The sequence below is a fragment of the Artemia franciscana genome, chromosome 16 (genome assembly GCF_032884065.1).
Source record: "Artemia franciscana chromosome 16, ASM3288406v1, whole genome shotgun sequence".
Classification (NCBI taxonomy): domain Eukaryota; kingdom Metazoa; phylum Arthropoda; class Branchiopoda; order Anostraca; family Artemiidae; genus Artemia; species Artemia franciscana.
The window spans coordinates 13,125,500-13,150,907 of NC_088878.1; the positions used below are offsets into that span (position 1 = coordinate 13,125,500).

At 35.3% G+C, this 25,408-nt stretch overlaps 2 protein-coding genes across 2 annotated transcripts in view; one reads left to right on the plus strand and one right to left on the minus strand.

The window, feature by feature from the left end:
* The window catches only part of LOC136037094 (uncharacterized), a 138,678-nt gene extending 137,837 nt beyond the window's left edge, over positions 1 to 841 (minus strand). The window contains exon 1 of the mRNA XM_065719545.1: positions 747 to 841. The gene's annotated coding sequence lies outside the window, so the exon portion shown is untranslated. The remainder of the gene's footprint in view (positions 1 to 746) is intronic.
* Positions 842 to 12,117: 11,276 nt separating this feature from the next.
* LOC136037095 (importin-5-like) overlaps positions 12,118 to 25,408 on the plus strand; it is a 77,769-nt gene continuing 64,478 nt past the window's right edge. Inside the window, exon 1 of the mRNA XM_065719550.1 lies at positions 12,118 to 12,249. Coding sequence (XP_065575622.1) covers positions 12,172 to 12,249 — 78 coding nt within the window. The 5' untranslated portion in view covers positions 12,118 to 12,171. The remainder of the gene's footprint in view (positions 12,250 to 25,408) is intronic.

Below are 25,408 nucleotides of genomic sequence, written 5' to 3' on the forward strand. Positions count from 1 at the left end.
AACATATACCTTACCTATAAAATATTGTGGTCAATGTTCCTATTACCTAAACAATCGTTTAGGGTCATGAAACTACTGCTAATAGATGCATTTTGACTTCTGAAACATCTTTTCTCTCTTGCAAAACTAATATAAACTCACTTTTATGGAGTTACTCTGGCCCAAATATCCTGTATTTACACATATAGAACTGTAATCATTTCTGTTTTGAGTGATTGGATGTTTAAAATTATAAATCTGTAATAGTTTAGAAACAAATTTAGGCTATATATTTGCATTTCAGGGGGGTGGAGATAAAGCATAGCATATATTCAATAGGCCTACACAAATTAACCATTGCTGTATTTAATATATGCTATGCTTTACCCCCCCCCCATGTGCAAATATATAATAACTCCATTATGATGAGTTAGTGGTAATTTTGCCAGAGAGAAAAGATGTTCCAAAATTCAAAATGGATCTATTAACAATAGTTTCATGACCCTAAACAATTGTTGAGGTAATAGGAACACTGACCAATATTGTTTTATCAGGATTTCAACAGATCACCTGTCAAGTAGGCGAATTTCCAAGACTTAAAAATCAGAAGAGGGTCAACTTAAACCTTAAGAATGCCTCCCCTAGAGTACCTTAGGTTGTATTTTTGACTGTGGATTCATTACTGAAATTTTCCTCACCAAACCCCTTTCCAAGATAGAAAAAGTAGTTAAACTAAAATTTTACCACAATTTGATTCTTTTACTTACAAAATTGACTTAATCACGTGAGATCCATTAGTATCTTAAAGTCAGAATAATATTTATCCACACTCTTCAGGTTTAAATATTTGCGAAAACATTTGCTTTAGACTCAGGGTTGCGAAAACTTTTTGGGACTAAAGTTTCAAATTCGGCCAAAAAGGGACACTTTTAGTGTCCTCCTAGAAAATTAGCCAATATACTTTAAAAGTTGACAAAAAAAAGGCTTTAAATGGTTTTCTCGCAACTCAAAAGCCAGATTTGCGTTCTTCCTTTTCAAGTAAAAGCAAAGCGGTTCTTCAAATAAGTAAAGTCCCATTTAAAACCTCAAATCACCTTATACGCCAAGCAGAAAAAGAATTTAGCACAATTTCTCTGGCTCTCTCGAACCTTCGGTTGTAATAGCTATTCTTCTTCCGAAAATTCAGTAAAGCCCGACAGTTTTTATTTTCGTTGGCTTCGGCAAAAAATTAGAAAGCGCAGTCTTATTCCAGGAGCTGCAGAATATTTTGAGTCATTTGTGTTGCGTTTGCGGTTTTACAGGAACGTAAAGAAATGTTCGAGTACAACAAAGATGAATGACAAATTGTGTTGTTTAGTTTATGTTTTTTCAGCCAAAATGTCTACTCTGTACGGCGATAAAACAAAAACGGCGATAAAACCTGTCTTCACTATGAGCCGCCCTAGCCGTCTCGGCCGAAAAACGCCGTAACGAAGACAGGGCTTAAAATATTTGTGCCAGCAGACAACAGATACGATGCCTGTCGCTGCCGACACGGCTTAATTGCCCTCGCTCCCTCTTTTCCTTCAGTAGCATATCAGATCTTCTACAAAATTTTGTCTACCATTTCCCGCAGACTGGGGCTTAATCATTTTAAGCCAGATTGGGCAAAGGTGGTATTCCTCTATCTCATGGTGTAGGAGTGGCTTTTTTTGTTAGTGTACCCTCCCAAATCGGATTCTTTCATCTCCTGAAATAGAGAACAACTCAAAAACTGAAGTCTTATGGCTCTGGACCAGACCCAAAAACCTCCCAAAAGACGTATCTTGCATGATTTTTTGTATTATTTATTACCCTCCTCGTAGTGGATTTAAGAAGGAGCTGACGGCATATCTGCAATTTTATACTGACAGAATTTGCCGCAAGTACCCCTTTGCTGCAATTACATTATGTGGTGATTTTAATGAGCTAGACCAAAAGTGGCTTAGCGCTGCTCTTAGTCTTGATCAGGTTGTCAGGTCGCCTACACGCAGTGATAAAACCCGAGACTTGATTTTTACCAAAATTGAAGATTACTATTTTGCCCCAAAAATTGCCCTTCCATTAGGGACAAGTGACCATCTATGAATCTTTTGGACCCCTTTATTATCCTTTTCCCTTAAACCATTGATCAGCTATTCAAATAGGCCCATTACTGACGAGAAGATTTCCCATTTCAAAATAAAACTTAGCTCCAAATCCTGGGCCAATATCCTATGTCTTACTAATGGTGATGAAATGACTTCTAAGTTTTCAGCAGAACTTTTCCAGTTATACTGTAACACGTTTCCAGTGAAAAAAGTCAATCGCAAATCCACTTGTAAACCATGGATAGATAAAAAAAAATTTGTGCCTAATAAATGAATGCGATAGACTCTTTAAGGAAGGATTTTTCCAAGAATCTCGAAAACTTCAAAACATTGTTATTAGTGAAATCTGCAAAGCAAGAAAAGAGCACAGTGCTCACGTGCTCAATAAGTTACTGTATTCTAACCCTAAGAATTTCCACAAATGTATCCAAGATCTCATGGGAATGGTCTCTTCTAAGTTTCTCTTGCTGGATAGTAATAGCGACCCTGTGACTGCGGGCATCATAAATGATTATTTTGCTTCAACTTGTAAAGCTCACCCGCCACTCCAAAATAAACCGGCCAACAGTGCAGTGAGTGAAATTCCTGTGACTGAAATACATCAGACTCAGCTTAGACTTTAAAATCTTGATACAAATAAGTCAGTATACCCATTTGATATCCCTACCAAATTGAGTGTGAAATGTGCCCCTTATTTAAGTGTACCTCTAACTGCAATTTTAAACCAATGTTTTGTAGATGGTATTTTTCCAGTGTGTTTTAAGCGAGCTATTATGTCACCTACACCGAAAAACAAGACCCCAAAAGTTCCCCTCCGACTTAAGACCAATATCAAAAACCTCTAATTTCTCTAAAATTTTTGAAAGTTTTATTTACAATTTCCTCTTTGACGACATTCAAGATAAAATTAATCCAAATCAGTTTGGCTTAAGGCCGAATCATAGCACCAATCATTGTTTATGTTATATACTTGACACTGTTTTCAAACATCTTGAGTTAAGTAGTTCCTACGTTGAGGCTGTTTTTGCTGATATTAGCAAAGCCTTTGACAACTTGGATCATCGACAGCTACCGATAATGCAAGGGCTTTAGGTGTCAGAGATTTTGTTTTACGTATGGTAGCTAGTTTTTTGTCTGATCGTGAGCAATGTGCAGTCCTCCCTAACGGAGATTCATCAGGTTTTACCTAGATTTCCTGTAGAGCACCCCAAGGGACTAAATTGGGTCCTTTAGTATTTTTAATTGTTTTTAACAATGTTTTACCAAACTTTGACAACACTTTTAAATTTGCAGATGAATTGACATTACTTAACCTTTGTCAAATCCCTAACACTTTGGGCGTTAAACTTGAATCACTCATTAACAACTTAAAGAACGACCTTGACAATGTTAAACTCAATCGAAGCATACTGAAAAGCAATTTAATGCTATTCTCCTTTTCAAAAAATGTACCCCCAATCAATAATTACCTTTGCATTCCAAATTTAAACATGGTTAAGCTGCTTGGATTGGATTTGGACAATGACCTTAAATGGAAATCTCACTCTTTTCACTTATTTAAAACAGGCAGTTTCCTCCTTAAATATTTCTCCCTTCTCAAACGGTTCCCAAATCAATCAAGAACCTTGTCTTGAATGCGCTTGTCCTGTCTGACACCCTGGGTTAACCACATCCCAATGTTCTAAAATTGAAAGCATTCAAAAAAGAGCTATAAAATCTATACTGGCGACGTCCTATGCTACTTACGATGAAGGTTTGGGTAGACTTGAACTCACTACATTGGAATCACAACGTCACTTCCTTACCATGAACTTTGAGCACAAGTGCCTTAGTTGTGACTATCATAGACGTTTTCTTCCCCCCTTCAAAGAAAACCCCCTAATCCTTCCTAATGCAAGACTTAGTGCTTGTGGATATCCAAATACCCAACTTGACTTGTGTCCCTAATTGTTGACCATGAGGTACAAAAACTATTTCGTTCCCTATTTTGTTTCACATTTTAATAACTGATATAACTTTGTAACTATGTTTATCCCTTAACATTTATTTTATCATTGTATTTGTTCTGACGTGCTTATGCTTTAATGCAGAATTAAACTTTAATGCAGAATTCCTGTACAAAAAATCTGTTCAAATCTTCAGCTTTCATTTTTGAAAAAAAGAAAAAATCAATTTCTAGTGGTTAACCATTTTGGAGAAAAAAACTTCGGCTACATCAATCTGATTTCCGTAATTTGGTTTTCTGATTGGTCAGCAAATAGGTCAGGTTCAGATCCAATCTCTATTTTCTCATCCTTGTCGTCAGCCTTGCAGTACCACCTCGAAAAGTTGTTAAGTAATATTGGCGAAATCTGACACCGATCCACCGACGCAGCACTACGAGTAACCATCTGCTTTACATGCATAAGGAAATCCACAGTTTTTATTTCCAACCGATTTCGCAAGTTAGTTTTAATGTTTGTTAGTTGAGAAAATTATCTTTCGGTACCAGCACTTGAGTGAGATAACGCGCATAAGTTCAACATAAAGGTTTATAGTTCAAAGAATTTGGGAGTGCCGTCAGGATTCTTCCCATCTAACAAGAGCTTCAATAACTAAGATGATGAGGACATTAGCTCTTCACCACCAGACTTCAGGTTCATTTCTTCTTTGGAATCTGGCAGGCTCAGGCACTGGTTTTTTAGAGTGTCTCTAGCAGACTCTATCTCGCTCTGACTTTTCCCTGGGAGTTTGCTAAATCTGATGGTTCTAATGGACTAATCATTTCAACAGTTCCATTCATGGCAACTTTAGGGTCTAAATACTCGAGAGCTTGTAACGTCTTATCTTTATGATTAACCCGCTTTCTCATCTGCTTCACCAGTTCGACGTAGAATCCCAAGCAAGTCGGCCTAAACTGTTCAACAGCTTTCCCTGATGCTCCTTCTTCATTCACATAAGCTTCTGTGTTGGGACCACACAACACATCTTTCACATCTTTGTAGCTTCGGGGATCAAGAGGCAACTCAAAAGCATCACTTCTGTTCAGGATTTCTAGTTTCATGAAGCATCTCATGATCACTTTCAATGTCGATCTGAATGTGGATCATTGTGTCCCCAGACTGGAACTGTACGTTCAATGTATTTACATTACCAAGCACAGAAGCCAGAAAGTACAGATATGCCGAAGTTGTAGGCTCTTTCATGTAGGCTTGAATCTTGGATGCCTTATCTTTTGAAGCCTGGTCTGCAGAGGGTTCCTTTGACTGTTTCACAAAAAAGGTAACCAGGGGTGACCACACTACATGTGATTGGGTAGGTACAATTTTGCCAATTTGCTTATGAAATGGCTTGGAAGCTACAGAATGTAAAGGAAAACATTTTTCACTGTTGTTCTTGCATCCTTTCATCACTTTGGGCAAAAAGCACATTTTCTTAGTTAGCACTTGGCACACTAGATGTGATGTTCAGTCAATGACAGTATTACATGTTTACAGTTACCAGAGAATTTTTTTGTGGGTTAGACTGAACCCATATGGAACAGGTCCACCCTCTCAAATGCATGTGAAACTAAACTGCATATTTACCAAAAGCTTAATGTCTTAATTCAGGAAATCAACTGAGGTTCACCCTCGTCCAAGAAATGATTAAGCAGCAGCAAATCAGATCAGGATCAGATAGTTTGCTACTAACTACTATCCAGGCCGAACTTCTGCATACTCCTGTAGACTACAAGTCATAAAACACCTTAAGCTTTTACTTACCAGCAGCAATATGCTTGCTTCAGTTTTTTATCAAAAAAACTTTTTCTAAACTCTCTTGAACAATTCACATGTTTCACCACGTTTGATTTTTTGCGCTTTTGAAAAGAAAAGCAGTGCGGATACGATAAAAAAAATCCCTAAGACGGAAACGAACCAGAAAAGCACAAATTAAAAGCAGTTAAGAAAAAACTGAAAATAAATACATATGGTACTGATTTCGAAAAAATGCCAAAAATTGTCCTTTTTTTTCAAAAAATGGCATTTTTTCACCCAATAGTGGCACGGTGTCACCCAGAGTGAAAAAGTGTCAAAAAAGCACTAAAAGTGTCCCTTTGGCAACCCAGTTTAGACTGGGTCAGCATGGTTAATTTTCACGCACAATACAAATATTTCGTTTTTTGCGTGACCCTCGGCTCATGCCTATTCGGTTTCTTTTTTTTTTGTCCAAAACGGCTCACAGATAACGGATGCAGGAAAATCACAACAATAGGTCATAGGTGATATAGATATTTTGATCATAGCAACGTTTTATTCACGAAACCCTAAAAGCCCCGTTTCTCTTAGGTAATTAAAAAACAAACCAGAGCAAACCATACAATAAAAGTGTCAGAAAAGTATCTTATTTCTAAACAACATTGGAAAACAGTTTCTTTTGTGAATCCAGCGTTTTATTTGTAGAACACCAAATAAGCTTAGGACTATAGATCCAGTGAAATAAAACTCAGTAGTTTATCATTTACTGTGATTAAAATATGTGTGCAAAGAAAACCGAGTTTTATTTTATAGTAAGTAGTGCTCCTGATTTAGGAATTTCCCTCCGAAAATGGGAATTTTTGGGTCTTCTATAGATGAGCTTTTTTGTATAAGATCTTGTAATTTTTAGGGATTTTCACAAGTCTTCTAGATTTTTAGATATTTCTAGTAGTTATTATTTGTGATCTGCTTAAAAGTTATTCTTTTTGTTGGTTATTTATTCAGGCTTTGCTTCAAATATATTCTCTGGTATAAGGATGAATAGCACTTATTGTTCTAAAAAATTTTGATACCGTATTAAGCAAATTTGTGCAATTTGCACAAGGCAGTACTGCTTAATTCATTTGCTACCTTGATCTGAAATGACAAGGATAAGTCTAGTTAACGGAAAGAGAATGATCAGTTAAGATTAGAGTCTTAGACCTTTGACATTTTATTCCAAGTAGTGTCCAACTCAACATGTTCTTAATTTGGACAAGATTATTTTGTTAAAGTAAGTTTTTTTTTCATTTGTACAGCTCAGAGTACCATTGCACAAAAATTTAAAAGATAGGGGCAAAGATTTCTTTAGTAAAGACACCAAAAAATAGTTTTAAATATCTAGGGTTATTTTTTTCTAATTTAGGCAATAATGACCCCCACTCTCCTATTGGCATCTTTTGCCGAGCTATGGAAGCACCAAGTCCTCAATTCATCAATAAAGTTAAGTATAAATATTCTACTGAATATTACTGAACATTTTACGGAATATTTTACTGAGTTAACTGAATATTTATTCAGTTTATTAGAGATACGTTTTATTTACTGAGGTGACTTCTTATAATGCGTTATCCCAATGAAGCTTTGAAATTGTTTTTTATAGCGTCCAAGCTCAACATCTTTTTAATTCAGATTATATTTTTCGGTAAATTAGTTTTATTTTTCCTTTGTATTGCTTAGGGGCACCAATCAACAAAAAGTTATTGGAAGGGGTAAGGACTTTTTTTATGAAAACCAAAAAAAATATTTCAATTAAATCTAGAGATAGCGTTTTTTTATTTATTTTTATAATGAAAACATTAAGAAGAGGTTATTTTTCTAATTTTAGGAGACAATAACCCCTCCCCTTTTTTGGCACCATTTTCCTAGTTGCTAGCTCATGTCCTCAATTCATCAATAAAATTAGGGTGGTATATTTATTTTGTTTGGGCATAATATCTTTTGACTGAGTTGACTTCTTCTAATGTATCCTCTCAATCAAGAATATGAAATTATTTTTTATATAAGTGAAAACTTCCAGAATCAGAGGGCACGTATACAGGATTTTAGCCTAAAGATGGCATGCGCTTAGGAGTGAGACAAAACCTCAAAAATGGGCAATTTTGAAGGAGAATAGCAGAAATTATACCTTTTACGGTGGGGGGGGCACAAGCCTGCACTTTTCTTTGGTATGTGCTTGATTAACTATAATAAGCCAATTTCCTAGGCTGTGAAGCTACATCCCGTGGGAATATAAGGTTTTTATTGGAATTAAAAATTTTCTGTTGCCCTTTTTAAAACTAAAAAGTGATTGAAGAGCGACCAGCCCCTTCCCACGCCCATCATTTCCCAAAAAACATCCAACCAAATTTTTGAAACGGGTATTTTGTTCAGCATATTTGAAGATCCAGTAATTATGGCTTTGGGTATGTCAACCCCCTCTCCCCACAGTCCTTGAGGCAAGGTGGACGTGTTTGACTTTGATTTCCCATAAAGACGGTGGGCATTCAAGTGGGTAGTTAAGAGAATGTTGATGGGTAAGTAAGCCCAAAACAAATAGAAGTTACAATGAACAACCGAGCTAAACTCAAAGGAGGAGATATTAACACGAGTAGGGCTGACACCCCCCAAGCCTTCTGAAGACCAGAACATAATTTGCAAACAAAATACAAATTAAATTATTTAACTTTTTAACTTTAATAAATCCAAAAATATTAAGACCTAAAGGAATAGGTATCAGTGTATGTAACTTAAACAGTCAATTTCCTTTCATTTGTTGTTTTTCAGTAAAGTGGAAGTTATTTTCTGGTGTTGAGAAGGCATGAGGAGTGTCAGCCCTATTCATATTAATATCTGCTCGTTTTGATTCAAAGTAGATTGTTTATTGTAATTTCTATTAGGTTTCATTTATTCATTGATTTTGATTTGTGGAGGTTTTGAGCTTTGAAGATTATTTGACTTTATTTTCGCCCATTTTTGATTTAATGGAGCTCCTTACTTTTCTTTGAAAAACTTGTTTTGTGAAAAAATTTGTTAGAATTGTCATCAGTTAAAAACAAATATACAATATTTTTTTGAAAGGCTTTTTACGTGTAAGAAGTTTCTAAAACAAAAGTAAAGAACTAAAAATCTAAGATGAGCAAAATAAAGTCAAATAATTTTCCAAGCGAAAAACTACCATAATAATAAATAAATAAAATGAATCCCAAAACAAACAGAATTATAATAGATAAACAAGCTAAACTCAAAAAGGGTAGAAAATACCACCTAGAGGAGCAGGATTAATGTCTCCTGTGCCTTCTTAAGACCAGAACGTAATTTGTACTTTACGGTGAACAAAGTGCATTTTCAACGTTTCCTCTTTCATAAAGGTAAAGGAAACGGCATTAGACTTTACAGTCCGTACCGGCGGTGCTGGTCTCCGTTTTTTGGCCCTTCAGCCAGGAAGTGCAATAGGGGGTTGGGGGCCAGCCATCCTGTGCTTTCGCACACCCTTCCTGTTTACCTTCCACAGATTTCTCCAGGTACCCATTTAGAGCTGGGTCGACTCTGGCTAAGCTTACAGAGTCAGGCCACTGACCCCCGTCCCAAACTGAAGAATTGGGTACACTGGGATCCGAACCCGCGTCCTCTCAGACAAGGGATCCCGAATCCAGCGCACCAACCCACTCGGCCAGGACGGCTGTTCCTCTTTCATACCTTTTGTAAATCTAAAACTACTAAGGCTTTTAGGATTGAATATCAGTTTATATTAAACTGTCAATCCACATTCATTTGTTTTTTTTCAGTAATTTTGGTCAAGATAGTAATTTTTTTTCCTTTATTTTATTTTATGTTAAATAAAAACCAATTACTAAGAAACATTGTTCTTAGTAATTTGCAAATTACATTCTGGTTTTTAAAAGCCGCAGGGGCTGCTAATCGTATTCCTCTTTGTGGTAGCTTCTGCTCATTTTGATTTGGATTATACATTGTAATTCCTGATCGTTTTTGCTTTCATTTATTTATTGAAAGTGATTTGTGGTAGTTTTACGCTTGAAAAATTATTTTCGTTTATTTCTGCTCATTTGCTGCTTTCGTTTTTGCCGTTCTATCAACATCCAATCCCCAGTTTTACTAATAAGCCGTTCGTTTGTAAAATATTGTGCTTATAAGTCGTTATTTGAAATGCCATACAGCTGTGGTTCTTACCTACTGTTCACACAGACAGGTGCTTCGTGAAAAACGCAATGCGGTGCGTATTTCACACAGCGTCGTCGTCGTTGTGAAACCACAGACTCTCTTCAGGTCAAAAGTTGGTTTTTCTATCTCATTATGGTCCTATATTGTAAATTTACCAGGATCTATTCATTTAGTCGTGTTTTTACATCTGAGTCGCTAAATTACATTTATAACTTGTTCGTCGTGTATGATCCCTGACATAGGATATTGCATCTTCCCCGTCACTTTGGCCCTGCTATAATTTGCAGTCCAGATCTACATAGCCTAGGCTGGCTAATAGAGAAAAAGTGCCAAATCAATAGTTGCATTTGTCCAAAAAAGGATGGGAACACAGAATGGTAAAACAAATATGTTCCCCAATCCTTTCAGTGGATTGTGACCATTGGTCATACTTTGGTCGATAGCTTGCCGTCTAAATATTAAAGTGATTAGTGTTATGTACGAGAATAACATTGCTGCGGTTAAGGTAGGAAATAAATTCAGAAGCTGGTTTCGAATTAAATCAGAAGTTAAGCAGGGTTGTGTTTATCGCTCTTTGTATGGATATTTTGATGGATTTTGTCTTAAAAAGCACAGGGAAGGCAATGGAAGGCCTTGGAACTAAATGGGGAGGGAAAACTCTCCTGGACTTAGATTATTCTGACGGTTTAAGCATCCTAGTTGAAAGTGTGGGCAAAATAATTAAACTTTCGTAGGTTTTGCAATTTCAGGGTGCTAGAATAGGTTTGAAAATAAATGTTAAGAAGCCTAGGTTACTAAGGCTAGGAATAAATGATGATGAAAATATGACGTAGGGCAACAAAATGATTGATCCGGTGGACAGCTTAACTTCTCTTAGTATTATTATTGATAAAGACGGTGGGACCAGTGATAATGTTAAAATTAGAATATTCATGTCTAAGGGTATTTTTTCACAGTTAAAAAAAAGTTTGGAAGAATGGGAAGAAAAGTGTGCAAACCAAGATTATAATATTGGAAGCTACAATAATGACAGTTGTTAAGCAAGGCTCTGAAGCAAGGGTGGTACAAAAAGCAGATAAATATATGCTATATTTTGTCAGGAGAAATTGCCTACGGATTGTTCTGGGTACCCAGCTAACTGACTGTTTTTAGACAGTAGGTTGTATGCAAGTTGTGTTTTAATCCTGCTTTCTAAGGCTACAATGAGAGAAAGGTTGAGATGTTGAGGGCACGTTTTGTGGATGAAGGATGAAAGATTGCCAAATATTGTCCTTTTTGGCCAAACTTTGAATAGATTAGGGTGGAGGAGGAGCGTGCATAGCTCTGTTGGCCTCAGGCATCCTGGTGCTGACATGAGTTGTTAGTACTAATAGTACTAGTAGTATAAAGAACTTCAAGAGAAGCAAATAAAAGAAATTTCACAAAGGGGTGGTAAATCACCAAACTTTCGGCCAATCGTTCAAGAAAATTCTATTTTATATTGGTCACCTAGTTTATTTTTTTTTTAGTAAAGGAGCAAAACAAGGTAAAAGTACCTTCAGTATAGGGTACAGAGGTACTGCTCATTAAAACCTAGATATACAGTAAGAAAGAAGATGTTTGTATTCTGCTTCTACTGGACAGTACTTGTGACATTTTTTCTTATTGATTAGTTAAAAGCTTAGATCCTCCACGTGTCGATGCTGGTTTCTAAGTTATTTACTTCTCCAGCATGTGTATCCAAACAAGTATAAACCCTAACCAAAATTGAATGGATTAAAGACTGTTAAAAAGATATCTGGGACATTATGTATGCTCTATAATCTCGCAAGCTGTAAGTCTGTGATTCTGTCTTTTCTCATATTTTGAGATGAGCCAGATTTGGAATGCCACTGGACCGTCATTTTCTTTTTCAAACCATCAAGTTCGGAAGGCCGTATCAAAAAATCATTCTTATTCATCAAAACGTAGAGAAAACCGAAGGTCAAAAGATTCACTTAAGTTTCTTGTCAGTGGGTATGGCGCTACAACCAGAAAGGTTCCGGCTTCAAGGCGCGTCTGGCTGGTCATACAATTTTCCGGAAAATTTCAAATGAGAACAGGACTTTAATGATTAGGTTTGTTGCTGTTGATGGTAGCGCACCTTAAACTCTTACAGATAAAAAGCAGAAAACGCGGTAACCGGTGACATGGCTGAGCAGGAACAATTCAAGCAGCTTTTGTTGGGATTTTTATCTACAGAAAATGAAATTAGGACGCAAGCTGAGGTATATAAGATGTTTTCTGTACTTACTATGTCAGATTCACAGATGGATAAGGCTATGCATGAGCTTGGCTAGGTTATAAAGATCTTGGGTAAAAGTAGGCTTATTAACCAAGGAAAAGATGTTGCCATTAGTCTAATATTACAAAGGTTAATGGTATTAATGTGGAACTTCCAATACTATTGAGGGAGATGCTGGAGTACATCAAATCATACTGTGTACATGCAATATATAAACAGGACTTATCAAAAATATCTGAAAAACAGCTGAAAGTATTCTGTTTAATATGTCAGGGCATGAGGAAAATATGTTGTATTTGACAAAAAGGCATAAGGTGAATATCATCAGTGCTTAATACTAATATTATTACTGCTATCATGAAGAGTACACTTGCTGCCCTTACTATTAGGCTACTTTTGCTAGGGTATAGAAACTTTTTGTGGAAAGTTTATGTTGTTTTAGAGCTAAATCAAAAGGCACTATGTGCATGCTGGTTACAAATATGATATCTCAGCAATGGGCCTATCCCAAGAACAACTAAGGGTATTAATTTGAAACTTTCAGGGCTACTACTACTTCTGCTCTTGTAATTGAACTAAATCAAGAGTTTAAGTGTATCCATGTTGTCAAAATATTATAGATATTTTTGAATGGTGATAATTTGGTCTTACAGGAAAACTTTAAAAGATGCAAATCTAAATGAAACAGTACTATGTGTAGTAAATGTTTATTTCATCACAAGTGCTCAAAACTGGAAATGCAAAGCAGCATAGTTTCTAGTCTAGAGCACTTTCAAATGCTAATTCTAGAAGTGCATCCATTTCTGGTTGGCCCTCCTTCTCCATAGGGCAAACTAGAAATGCATAAAGTGAGCTTGTTTACAGGTAACATTACCTATAGAGCAAATTGTATTAGTCCATGAGCACTGGAGGCAGCAGGGCAAGGTGTGTATTCTTTATTTATTGAATAAACCTTGTTTGAGGTTTGTTTTTAGTTTTATCACTCTTTTTGTTGAATAAATATAGAATACAGACCTTGCCCTGCTGCCTGCAGGGATCATGGACTAATACACTTTGCTCTGTAATTTTATAATGTAATTATAAAAGTAATTTTAACTGTAAGCAAGCCCACTTCATGCATTTTTAGTCTCTCTAATAATGACAAAGAAACAATGTGCAATCATCAGAATCTTGCAATATGCAATCATCAGAATCATGCTATATGCAGTAATATGCTCTTTAGACAGCTTGTGATAAACTAAACATTTACCCTATGTGTTTGCAGATTTTCAAAAGTATGTATGCTGTTAAAAGTTTTTGAAAAACTCAAAAATAAATGGTAAGCCAAACTATGGATTTCTATATAAAACAAGAGCTCATATGGCATAAATAAGATTGTCTATCAATAGATTGATTTAAAAGGAAAGTCAGAAGCTTAATCCCAGTCAGGATTTAAAATAAGAGCTCTGAGACACAAGGTCTTTCTAAATATCAAAATTCATTAAGATCAGATCACATACTCATCAGTTAAAAATACCTCATTTTTTTCTAATTTTTTCTCTCCCTTCAGCCTCCCAGATGGTTGAATTGGAGAAAAGAACTTTATCAAGTCAATTTGTGCAGATCCCTGACACACCTATGAGTTTTCATCATCCTAGTATGTCCAGAAGCACCAAACTCAAAAAGCACTAGACCCCCCTAACTCTCCCAAAAAGAGGGGAAACCACCAAGTTTCATCCTGATCTCTCCACTCTGAGCATTTTCCAAAATTTCTGGTTTCTCCCTTCAAGTCCCCCCTAATGTCAGCAGATCTGGTCAGGATTTAAAATAAGAGCTCTGAGACATGAGTTCCTTCTAAATATCAAGTTTCATTAAGATCTGATCACCTGTTCCTAAGTTAAAAATACCTCAATTTTCCTAATTTTTCCAAATTAACACCTCCCCCCAACTCCCCCAAAGAGAGCAGATCCATTCCAATTATGTCAATCATGTATCTAGAACTTGTGCTTATTCTTCCCATCAAGTTTCAACCCAATCTCCACTCCAAGTGTTTTCCCAGATTTCTGGTTTCCCTCCAACTACCTCCAATGTCAACAGATCTGGTCAGGATTTAGAATAAGAGCTCTGAAGCACAAGATCCTGCTAAATATCAAATTTTATTAAGATCTGATCACCCATTCATAAGTTACAAATACATAATTTTTTCTAATTTTTCAAATTACCCCTCCCCCAAAGAGAGTGGATCTGGTCTGGTTATGTCAGCCATGTATCTTGAGTTGTGCTCATTCTTCCCACCAAGTTTCATCCTGATCTCTCCACTCTAAGCCTTTTCCAAGATTTCTGGTTCCCCCTGCCCCAACTCCTCCAATGACACTGGATCTGGTTGGGATTTAAAATAAGAGATCTGAGTTATGAGGTCCTTCTAAATATGAAATTTCATTATGATCTGATCACTCCTTTGTAAGTTAAAAATACATTTTTTTAATTTTTCAGAATTAACCCTCCCCCCAACTCCCCCAAAGAGAGTGGATCCGTTCTGGTAATGTCAATCATGTATCTAGGACTTGTGCTTATTTTTCCCACCAAGTTTTGTCCCAATCCCTATGCTCTAAGCATTTTTCAAGATCTAGGTTTCCCCCTCCAACTCCCCCTGATGTCACCAGATCTGGTCAGGATTTAAAATAAGAGCTCTGAGACATGCCATTCTTCTAAATATTAGATCTCATTAAGATCCAATCATCCATTCATAGGTTAAAAATACCTCATTTTTTCTAATTTTTCCAAATTAACTATCCTCCACTCCCTCCCCCCAGATGGTTGAATGGGAGAAATGACTATTTCTAATTTAATATGGCCTGGTCCCTGATATGCCTGCCAAATTTCATCATACTAGCTTATCTGGAAGTCCCTAAACTAGTAAAACCAGGACAGAGAGACAGACCAACAAAGTTTTGTGATTGCTATGTCACTTGGTTAAAACCAAGTGCCATAAAAACTGAAAAGATTTAGAACATTCCTTTCTTTTTCAATGAAAAAGATTATGTCAATAGAAAATGAGCATAAATTAATTGAACAAAATAAGCTTTTCAAAGAAAAGTAAAGAGGTTCATTAAACCAAAAATGAGTAGAAATAGTTGAATAATTTTCTAAGTATAAAACTACCACAAATCATCATCAAGAAGCATATGAATCCAAAACAAATGGAAATTACAATAAATACCTGAGTCAAACTCAAAACAAACAGAAACTAAGACAAGTAAAGGTGACATCCCCCTATGCATTCTGAAGATCAGAAAATAATTTGTATTCTACTGAAAACAAAATGTTTTTTCTTTTTTAACTATGGTAAATCCAATATGATTTAGACTTGAGGAATAAATGTCAATATATGTATATTAAACCACCAATCCACATCCAATTGTTTATTGTTTGTTTTTTGGCAATCTTAGTTATAATGGGTTATTTTTCAATATCATGAGTAATAGTAATATTAAGCACAATGTAAGAATTTTTTCCAGTAAATTGAATTTTTTTTTTTAGTTTTCAGAAGGCTTGGTGTGTATCAGCCCTGCTCATCTTAGTTTCTGCTCATTTTGTGTTTGACTTGGTTATTAATCATAATTTCAGTTTGTCCGAGGTTGTGATTTGTGGTAGTTTTATACTTGACAATTATTTGACTTTATTTCTGCTCATCTTTAGTTTAATTTGGCTCTTTACTTTTCTTTAAGAAGAATTATTTTGTGAAATTTGTTTTTTAAATTGTTACTGAAAAGTCCATAGATAAGACTGTTACCATGAAATCATCTTTCAACTTAACAAATAACTATGAACTACCAAAGACTATTAAGTTATAGAAAAATTAAATTATAGATTTTATTAAATTATATATCAATTAAGTTATAGAATTAATTAAGTTATTGTCCTTGGATTCTCATTTGTCAATAATCATGGCAATATGTGTTGACAAAAAAGAAACATTTGTGCATTTGTGTTAGGGATAGGTACAATAGGTTTAATTATATTGTGTAGATAATGATGCAGAAAATCAGTCATATTTGAAAAACTTTGGTAATTGTGTACCTCCAATCCCATTCCAAAGGAAGCACTAAGGTAATATACCTGTTAATAGAAGCCAAAATCATGGCCCTGACGTCTACTAAATTTCAAGAAATATATAGGATTTCAAAGGTCACACTGCAGAATTTGAAAATTTACCACTGACATTTAAATACCATTATAGAATTTTATTTTCTCTAAAGTAGTTGTCATTAATAACATAGAATCTTATACTTCTAAAAAGGGGGGGGGGGGTGACAACTCCTGATATCTGCTTGGAACTTGAACTAAACATAAAATTCCAAAAACTAATTATATCGTGACACAAACTAATACAGGTCTACCTCAGACTGCAGCAAATTACTATCAAATCTTCACCATTGACTAGTAATTTTAAAAATGGATTTTTTTGTTGTTCAGTCTAAATTTGTTATTTTTGTTGTTCAGTCTAAATTTGTTACTATTTTTAACCCTTTTATCTGGCAATAATCATTATGCTGTCAGTACAAAAATTTGTAGCAACTGAAATAAAATTTCTGAAATAATGGTTGTATTTCAGTAGCTCAGTGGAAACTTGGCATTTTGAAAGCTTTTTTTTCTACATTGCTGAGTTCTTTTGCTCAATTTTGATATTTGTGTTTCAAAGAAACAAGAAAAAACTCCTTATGTTGCAAGCCAACTGTTGTGAAAATCATTTTTTTTTCTTGACTTAGTCAAAACTACAGTACAAAATTCTTTGCAATGAAACTGTACAAATGGGGCATTTGCTGCATAGTAAAAAAAGAAACAACTTCTGACTCAATTAGAATTTTCCATGATAGCCATGCACATTTAGTCCTAATAATTTGGTTTCAATGGGATATGATTTTAGTGTGAGGGGGGGGGGGGTATGAGAACTGTGGATATTTCAAGCTAAATGCAGTAAAAGTAAAAAAAAAAATTTTAAAAAATCCTACAGTGTGTCATGACAAATTTCATAAAAATGGTACTATAAACAAGTATAAAATTCCATTTATTGTCCATTTTGAAACTTGGGAGAATCTATCTGTTTTTAACCTATTTCAAAAATTAAAACCTACACTATCAGCTAGGGGACTGAAAAAATAATAGCTTTTTTTTCAAACACTATGACTATTTACTAGTAATTTTTCAAAGAATCTATATATATGCTTGTGTTGTGTTTTGAAAAAAAAAATCTTGCCAAAATAGAGAACTTCCAAAATTTTAGATGCAATATCAAACTCTAACCCTATTGTATATGCAATAGATTGCATACTAAGTCACTTTATGCATATCAAAGACCAACAAATGTGAAATATTGGTAATGTAGAACCTCTTTCTTTTCTGTGAAATTTAATGCATTATTAATGTGATTAAATAAAAAAAAACATGTTTTTTTTTAAAGTGAAAGTAAGGAGCAGCATTAAAACTTAAAACGAACAGAAATTACTCTGTATATGAAAGGGGCTTTTCCTCCTCAATGCGTTGCTCTTTATGCTAAAGTTTGACTTTTTCTCTTAGCTCTATATTTAAAACAGTAAGAAACTTTATCGTAAAGAGTGGGGCGTTGAGGAGAAAAAGCCTCTTTCATATACAGAGTAATTTCTGTTCGTTTTAAGTTTTAATGTTGCTCCTTACTTTCATTTAAAAAAACTTTTTTTTTATTTAATTTCTGGGCGTTGTTGAATTAATGCATGTTTTGATCTTGGCTCTGCACATAAATAGTTAAAACGAAATTTGTATATTCATTAATTGCAATTAATCAGAAGATTTTTGAGAAAAAAGGAGCGAGGGAGGAGGCCTAGTTGCCCTCCAAGTTTTTGATTACTTTGAAAAGTGACTAGAACTTTTAATTTTTTACAAACGTTTTCATAGGTAAAAAATATATGTTGGTTAAATATGTATTGGTTAAAAAAACTTACAAATTAACTTATGTAACAACCTTCTATATTTGTATGTTTTTATTGCGTATATGAGGGGGCGCAACCCTCATCAATACCTCACTCTTTACACTAAAGCTTAGATTTTGTCCCAATTCCTTAAGAATGACCTCTGAATCACAAAGGCTGTAGGGTAAATAGTTGAAATGACTAAAATATGTTAGCGTAAAGAGTGAGGTATAACGAGGAGGTAAACCCCTTATATGCGTAATAATTTTTATTCATTTTAAGTTTTAGTGCTGCTCCTTACTTCCAGTAGAAAAAACTTTTCATATTTATTTTTCCATTGCTTTTTCAAATTATGCTAGAAAATCCTGTGCCCCCTTCGTTGAAATTATCTTCCCCCATGAGGTTTTTTCATGGAAATATCCTCCTACGTAACCCCCTCCCCCTCAACTCTCCCCCCCTAAACCAAAAAAATCCCCCTGAAAACGCCTGTACACTTCCCAGTAACCATTACTATATGTAAACACAGGTTAAAGTTTGTAACTTGCAGCCCCTCCCACTGGGACTGCAGGGGAGTAAGTCGTCACTAAAGATATAGTTATTAGGTTTTTCAACCTTGGTGAATAAAATGGCTATCTCAGAATTTTGATCCGGTGACTTTTGGGAAAAAAGGAGCGTGGGAGGTGGCCTAGGTGCCCTCCAATTTTTTTGGTCACTTAAAAAGGACACTAGAACTTTTAATTTCCGTTAGAATGAGCCCTTTCACGATATTCTAGGACCACTCAGTCGATACAATCACCCCTGGGAAAAAACAAACAAATAAACATGCATCTGTGATTTGTCTTCTGGCAAAAAATACGAAATTCCACATTTTTGTAGATAGGAGCTTGAAACTTCTACAATAAGGTTCTCTGATATGCTGAATCTGATGGTGTGATTTTTGTTAAGATTGTAAGACTTTTAGGGGGTGTTTCCCCCTATTTTTTAAAATGAGGCAAATTTTCTCAGTCTCGTAACCTTTGATGGGTATAACTGATCTTGATGAAACTTATATATTTAAAATCAGCATTAAAATGCAATTGTTTTGATATAACTATTGGTATCAGAATTCCATTTTTTTGAGTTTCGGTTACTATTGAGCCAGTTTGTTACCACGAACTGGTTGATGGAAGTTCAATTCTTCTAGGGAGTATTCATTATTTAAGGAATAATAAAATTAGAAGAGACAGATAATCCTCTGTGCACACAACTGCACTTTCATACAAAAATGGCAGTTTCACATCTTTGTCAGATTTTGTTTGGCTTTTTCCTGCAAGTGAATGTATCATATAATTTATTAATAGCAAAACCAGATTAAGCCATTGGATCCTCATGATGCATAAGCTAGCAGCTAAACAAGATGAAATTTGACTAAAAATAGCTTTTTTTTTGTATAAAATTTTAGCTGGCTGAACATTGGGCTGTATATTGCCAGCTATTAATCATAGATAGTATTTGAAACTTATGGGGTTTTACAAAAGAATGGCATTAAGTTTTGAATATAAGAATTAAACAAAAAAAAAGTTTTTTTTAAATGAAAGTAAGGAGCGACATTAAAACTTAAAACGAACAGAAATTACTCCATATATGAAACAGGCTTTTCGTCCTCAATGCCTCGCTCTTTACGCTAAAGTTTGATTTTCTCTTAACTCGACTTCTTAAAAATATAAAAAACTTCAGCGTAAAGAGCGAGGCGTTGAGGACGAAAAGCCCCTTTCATATATGGAGTAATTTCTGTTCGTTTTAAGTTTTAATGTCGCTCCTTACTTTCATTTAAAAAAAAAACTTTTTTTTGTTTAATTTCTGGACGTTTTTTAATTAATGCATTTTTTGATCTTGGCTCTCCGCACATAAATAATTAAAACGAAATTTGCATATTAATTTTTTTGGGCTAAATGGGTTTTTCATAGTTATAATTGGAAGATTTTGAGAAAAAAGGAGCAAAGGTGCCCTCCAATTTTTTGGTCACTTAAAAATGGCACTAGAACTTTTAATTTCCGTTAGAATGAGCCCTTTCGCGATATTCTAGGACCACTGAGTCGATACGATCACCCCTGGGGAAAAAAAAAACAAAAAAAAAAAACAAATAAACACGCATCCATGATTTGTCTTCTGGTAAAAAATGCGAAATTCCACATTTTTGTCGGTAAGGGCTTGAAACTTGTACTATAAGGTTCTCTGATACGCTGATTCTGATGGTGTGATTTTCGTTAAGATCGTGTGACTTTTAGGGGGTATTTCCCCCTATTTTCTAAAATGAGGCAAATTTTCTCAGGCTCATAACTTTTGACGGGTGAGACTAATCTTGATGAAACTTATATATTTAAAATCAGCATTAAAATACAATTCTTTTGATGTAGCTATTGGTATCAAAATTCCATTTTTTAGAGTTTCGTTTACTATTGAGCCGGGTCGCTCCTTACTACAGTTCGTTACCACGAACTGTTTGATAACTAAATAACAAATTCAACAACTCTGTAAATTGGAATAACAGCAGCCAAAAAAGGCTTAAATGTATAGAATATTGATAAGATATTGTCCAGTAGACAGTGATTTGGTTGAACAAAAACCCATTACCTTATATGGCAACATGTGTTTTTATGTTGTTTGGTGGTAGGTGTTGAACTAAGGTAGAAACATACTATTAAATTTATTATTCAATTTTCCACATTCATTGGTCAAGTCATATATTCCAAATCCTTGAGTTTTATATAGTTTTTTAGGTAATCTTGTGTGAAGATTTCCATTCTGGACTAGGCACCATAATAAGAAAAGAATAGTGATATTCAAACCTTTCATTTGATATCCCAATTTTAAATCTGTTTTCAGAATTAATGGTTGGTACCATGATAATTGCAACCCTGGTTCCTCCTGATGATGATGCCAGATATAGCCATAGACTACATACAAAACTTTGCTGCTCTATTGGTTTGCACTATTTGTACATATTTCTCATTACAGTTGGCTCATGATGTAAAATAATGCCAACTTTAATAAAATCAGCAGAGTTTTGTGTATAGTAAAGTGTTAAATCTGACTACAACTAGGTTGGGGCTGGGATACAATCGTTGCAATAAAAATTTTTGTATTTGAAAAAAGGATTCAATTGGGAATCAGATTAGATTAATGGTTTATTAGTAAAAATTAAAACTTTTATGATAAGTAGCTGCCTATTAGAAGATGTACTGACACTAGGTGGCTACAACCATAAAACTAGATGATTGTACAATAGAATGATGCTACTCTTTTGTTATTATAATAATTAGTTCAGAATGGGAATCTTGTTGCATGGTTTTCCTTTTATAGTGATCACAATTTCTGTCCATCTGTCTGTCTGTTAGTCCTGGGTTTTGCTAGTTTGGGCACTTCCAGGTAAGCTAGGACAATGAAAGTTGGTAGGCATATCAGGGACCAGACCAGATTAAATTAGAAATAGTTGCTTCCCCAACTTGATCATCAGGGGGGGGGGGAGCAAACGAGATAGTTGAGAAGAATTTTATTTGCCAATGAAACGAATGATTGTTGTTCTTAAGTGTAGCTTGCTGGTCTAGTGGTATGATTCTCACTTAGGGTGCGAGAGGTCTCAGGTTTGAATTCGAGACCACCTCAATTTTTGCATGAAGAAGATCCAAAACCAGATACATGATCAATATAGCAATCACTTAAAGCTGGCAGGCATATCAGGGGACCAGACCAGATTAAATTAGTAATAGTCACTTCCCCAATTTCACCATCTGGGGGGGGGTGTGTGTGAAAGGACAGTTAATTCAGAAAAATTAGAAGAAATGAGGTATTTTTAACTTATAAACAAGTGATTAGATCTTAATGAAATTTGATATTTAGAAGGACCTTGTGTCTCAGATCTCTTATTTTAAATCTTGACTCGATCCAGTGACATTGGGGGGAGTTGGAGGGGGAAACTGGAAATCTTGGAAAACGCTTAGAGTGGAGAGATTGGGATGAAACGTGGTAGGAAGAATATTCTTAAGTCCTAGATACATGATTGACATAATCAGACCACACCTACTTTCTTTGGGGGAGTTGGGGGGGGTGGTTTCCAGTGCTTTGGCAAGTTTGGTGCTTCTGGACATGCCAGGACAATGAAAATTGGTAGGCATATCAGGGACCTGCACAAATTCACTTGATAACAGGCGTTTCCTTGATTTGACCATCTGGAAGGGGGGGGGGGCTGTAGGGAGAGGAAATTGTGAAAACTGAGGTATGTTTATCTCATGAAGGGGTGATTGAATCTTAATGAAACTTGATATATAGAAAGATATCATGTCTCAAATGCCCCATTTCAATTTGGATAGGATACGGTGATATTGGGGGTGGAGGGGAAACGGAAATCTTGGAAAACGCTTAGAGTGGAGAGATCAGTATGAAACTTGATGGGAAGAATAAGCGCAAGTTCTAGATACATGATTGACATAACCAGACCAGATCTGATCTCTTTGGGGCAGTTGGGGGATTTCTAGTGCTTTGGTGAGTTCAAGAATAAACACAAGTTCCAGATGCATGATTGACATAACTGGACCAGATCCAATCTCTTGTCACAAGTGCCATATGAGCTCTTAGTTCTTGTTTATTTCTTCAAATATCAAATATTACTTCTCCTTTCTTTTTGCAATGAACTTTTTGCTAAAATAGTCATTTCATGTCTTTGTGAGGTTTGTAAAGAAAATCAATTTGTAATCTGTTGTATTTACATTTCAGTCTCACATCAATAAAGCATTAAATTTTCAACCAGATGGTATATTCCATCTTGTTATAACTAGCAAAAGGAAACAAGGTCCCTTAAGGACGTTGTTCCTTGTACTTTAACTTAAGTGTCCTTTTACTGCTCAAAATAGAATTTGTGGTGGTAGCAATTAGTATATTCAGAAAAAGTGTTGAGATATTTATTGATTTGAATGTTTTTCTTTTAGCTAACAAAATAGTATAAATATCCCTAAATTTACTGCCCCCCCCCATAATGGGCTAGATATAGCCTCAGACTATACACAAAAGGTTTGCTAATTGTTATCTTCAAATCGACTTTCAGTGGTGTCAATTGGGGGAGGGGCATTTGCTAATCCCCAAGATTTCTTCCTCCCCCTCCAGATTTTGAGAAACAACCTTTTTTCTGTATTTCCACAGGAAAATGCTCTTTTTGTGTTTTCATTGAACCCCACCCCCATAGATTTTGAAAAATACATTTTTCTCCTTACATTTCCTTGAATGAATACCATTGTTGTCTCTAGGGCAACATTTACAGCATTATCAACCTACTATTGATGAGAAGTGAGCACCAGAAGAGAAGTGAGCAAAATTTTGTATTTAGCAGCTATACCTGTTCCTAATATATGAGAGGGGGGGGGGGCTGGGATACATTTGCCATTGTAGTAATTATATTGTATTTGGAAAGAGTATTTTGGTCTTTGGTCTTTGATGTATTTTGGTCAAATGGTATATTTCTTTTTTCTTGTGTGATTTCTATCCTATAAGTAAAATCAAGTGGACTTTTTGCTATCTTGGAAAGAATTGGTGTTTGGAGAACAAAGCTTTCATAAATGAACTCAGAGCCTAATTATTTTCTGGGAAGGTGTTTCAAGCTCATATCCCTACTCCTTCCCTATTTATGAGGCTTAGAAGATGGTATAGAAGACAGATCTTAACTCTTGGAAAAGGTAAGCTTCTAGATCATGAGCTTCTTACTCTTTGAAAATAGTCAAGTTAAGTGAACTTATTGGTTGTGCTAAGAAAGTTTTAAAGGAAAAGGGGATGGGCAGAACTGGTGGTATTTTCATTTTAAATAATTTTGCATTAAAAATCGTTGAGGATGCATAGTATGCCTCAAAGTCTCAAATACCAATGTTTTGACATGTGTTGGTAAAACTGTCAAATGTTTATTAATATACAAGCCAAAGGTTACACCTACCATGAAATGTTCCTTTCAATGCTCTTTCCAAAAATAACAATTGCTACCATTGCAAATTCCATTCAGAACCTTTAAAGTAGCATACCATCACAATTGTGTCCCCTCCTTCCCTTCTTAATGCCTTGATGCAGCTCTTGGATTACACTATTTTGCTTATATTTATTATTATTATTACTATTATAATTTATTTTTTATGGCACTTGGTATTCACCAAGTGACATATAGCAATCACAAATTCTGTTGGTCTGTCTGTCTCTTGGTCCTGGTTTTGATAGTTTAGGGACTTCCAGATAAGCTAGGATGATGAAATTCGGCGGGCTTATCAGGGACGAGACCAAATTAAATTAGAAATAGTCGTTTCTCCAATTCGATCATCTGGGGGGATGGTTAATTCAGAAAAATTAGAAAAAATGAGGTATTTTTAACTTACAAACAGGTGATCAGATCTTAATGAAATGTGATATTTAGAATGATGTTGTGCCTCAGTGCTCTTATTTTAAATAAGAGGGGGGGGGGTGTAATTTGGAAAAATAAGGAAAATGAAGTATTTGCAACTTACAAATGGGTGATCAGATCTTAATGAAATTTGATATTTAGAAGGATGTTGTGCTTCAGAAGTCTTAATTTAAATCCCAACCACATCCGGTGACATTGGGGGGAGTTGGAGGGGGAAACCAGAAATCTTGGAAAACTTGAAAATTGAGGTATCTTTATCTTATGAATTGGTGATTGGATCTTAATGAAACTTGATATAAAGAAAGATCTTATGTTTCAGATGCTCCATTTTCAATTCAAATTGAATCCGGGGACATAGGAGGTGGGAAGGGGGAAACAAAAATCTTGGAAACCAGAAATCTTGGAAAACGCTTAGAGTGGAGTGATCAGGATGAAACTTGATGGGGAGAATAAGCACAAGTTTTAGATACATGATTGACATGATTGGAACGGATCCGCTCTCTTTGGGGGAATTGGGAGGGATATCCAGTGCTTTGGCGAGTTTGGTGCTTCTGGACGTGCTAGGACAATGAAAATCGGTAGACATGTCAGGGACCTGCACAAATTGACTTGATAACAGTCGTTTCCCCGATTCGACCATCTAAGGGGCTGGAGGGAGAGGAAAAATAGAAAAAATGAGGTATTTTTAACTTATGAATGGGTGATCGGATCTTAATAAAATTTGATATTTAGAAAGACTTATGTCTCTGAGCTCTTATTTTAAATCTCGACCGTATCTGGTGATATTGGGGGAGTTGGAGGGGGAA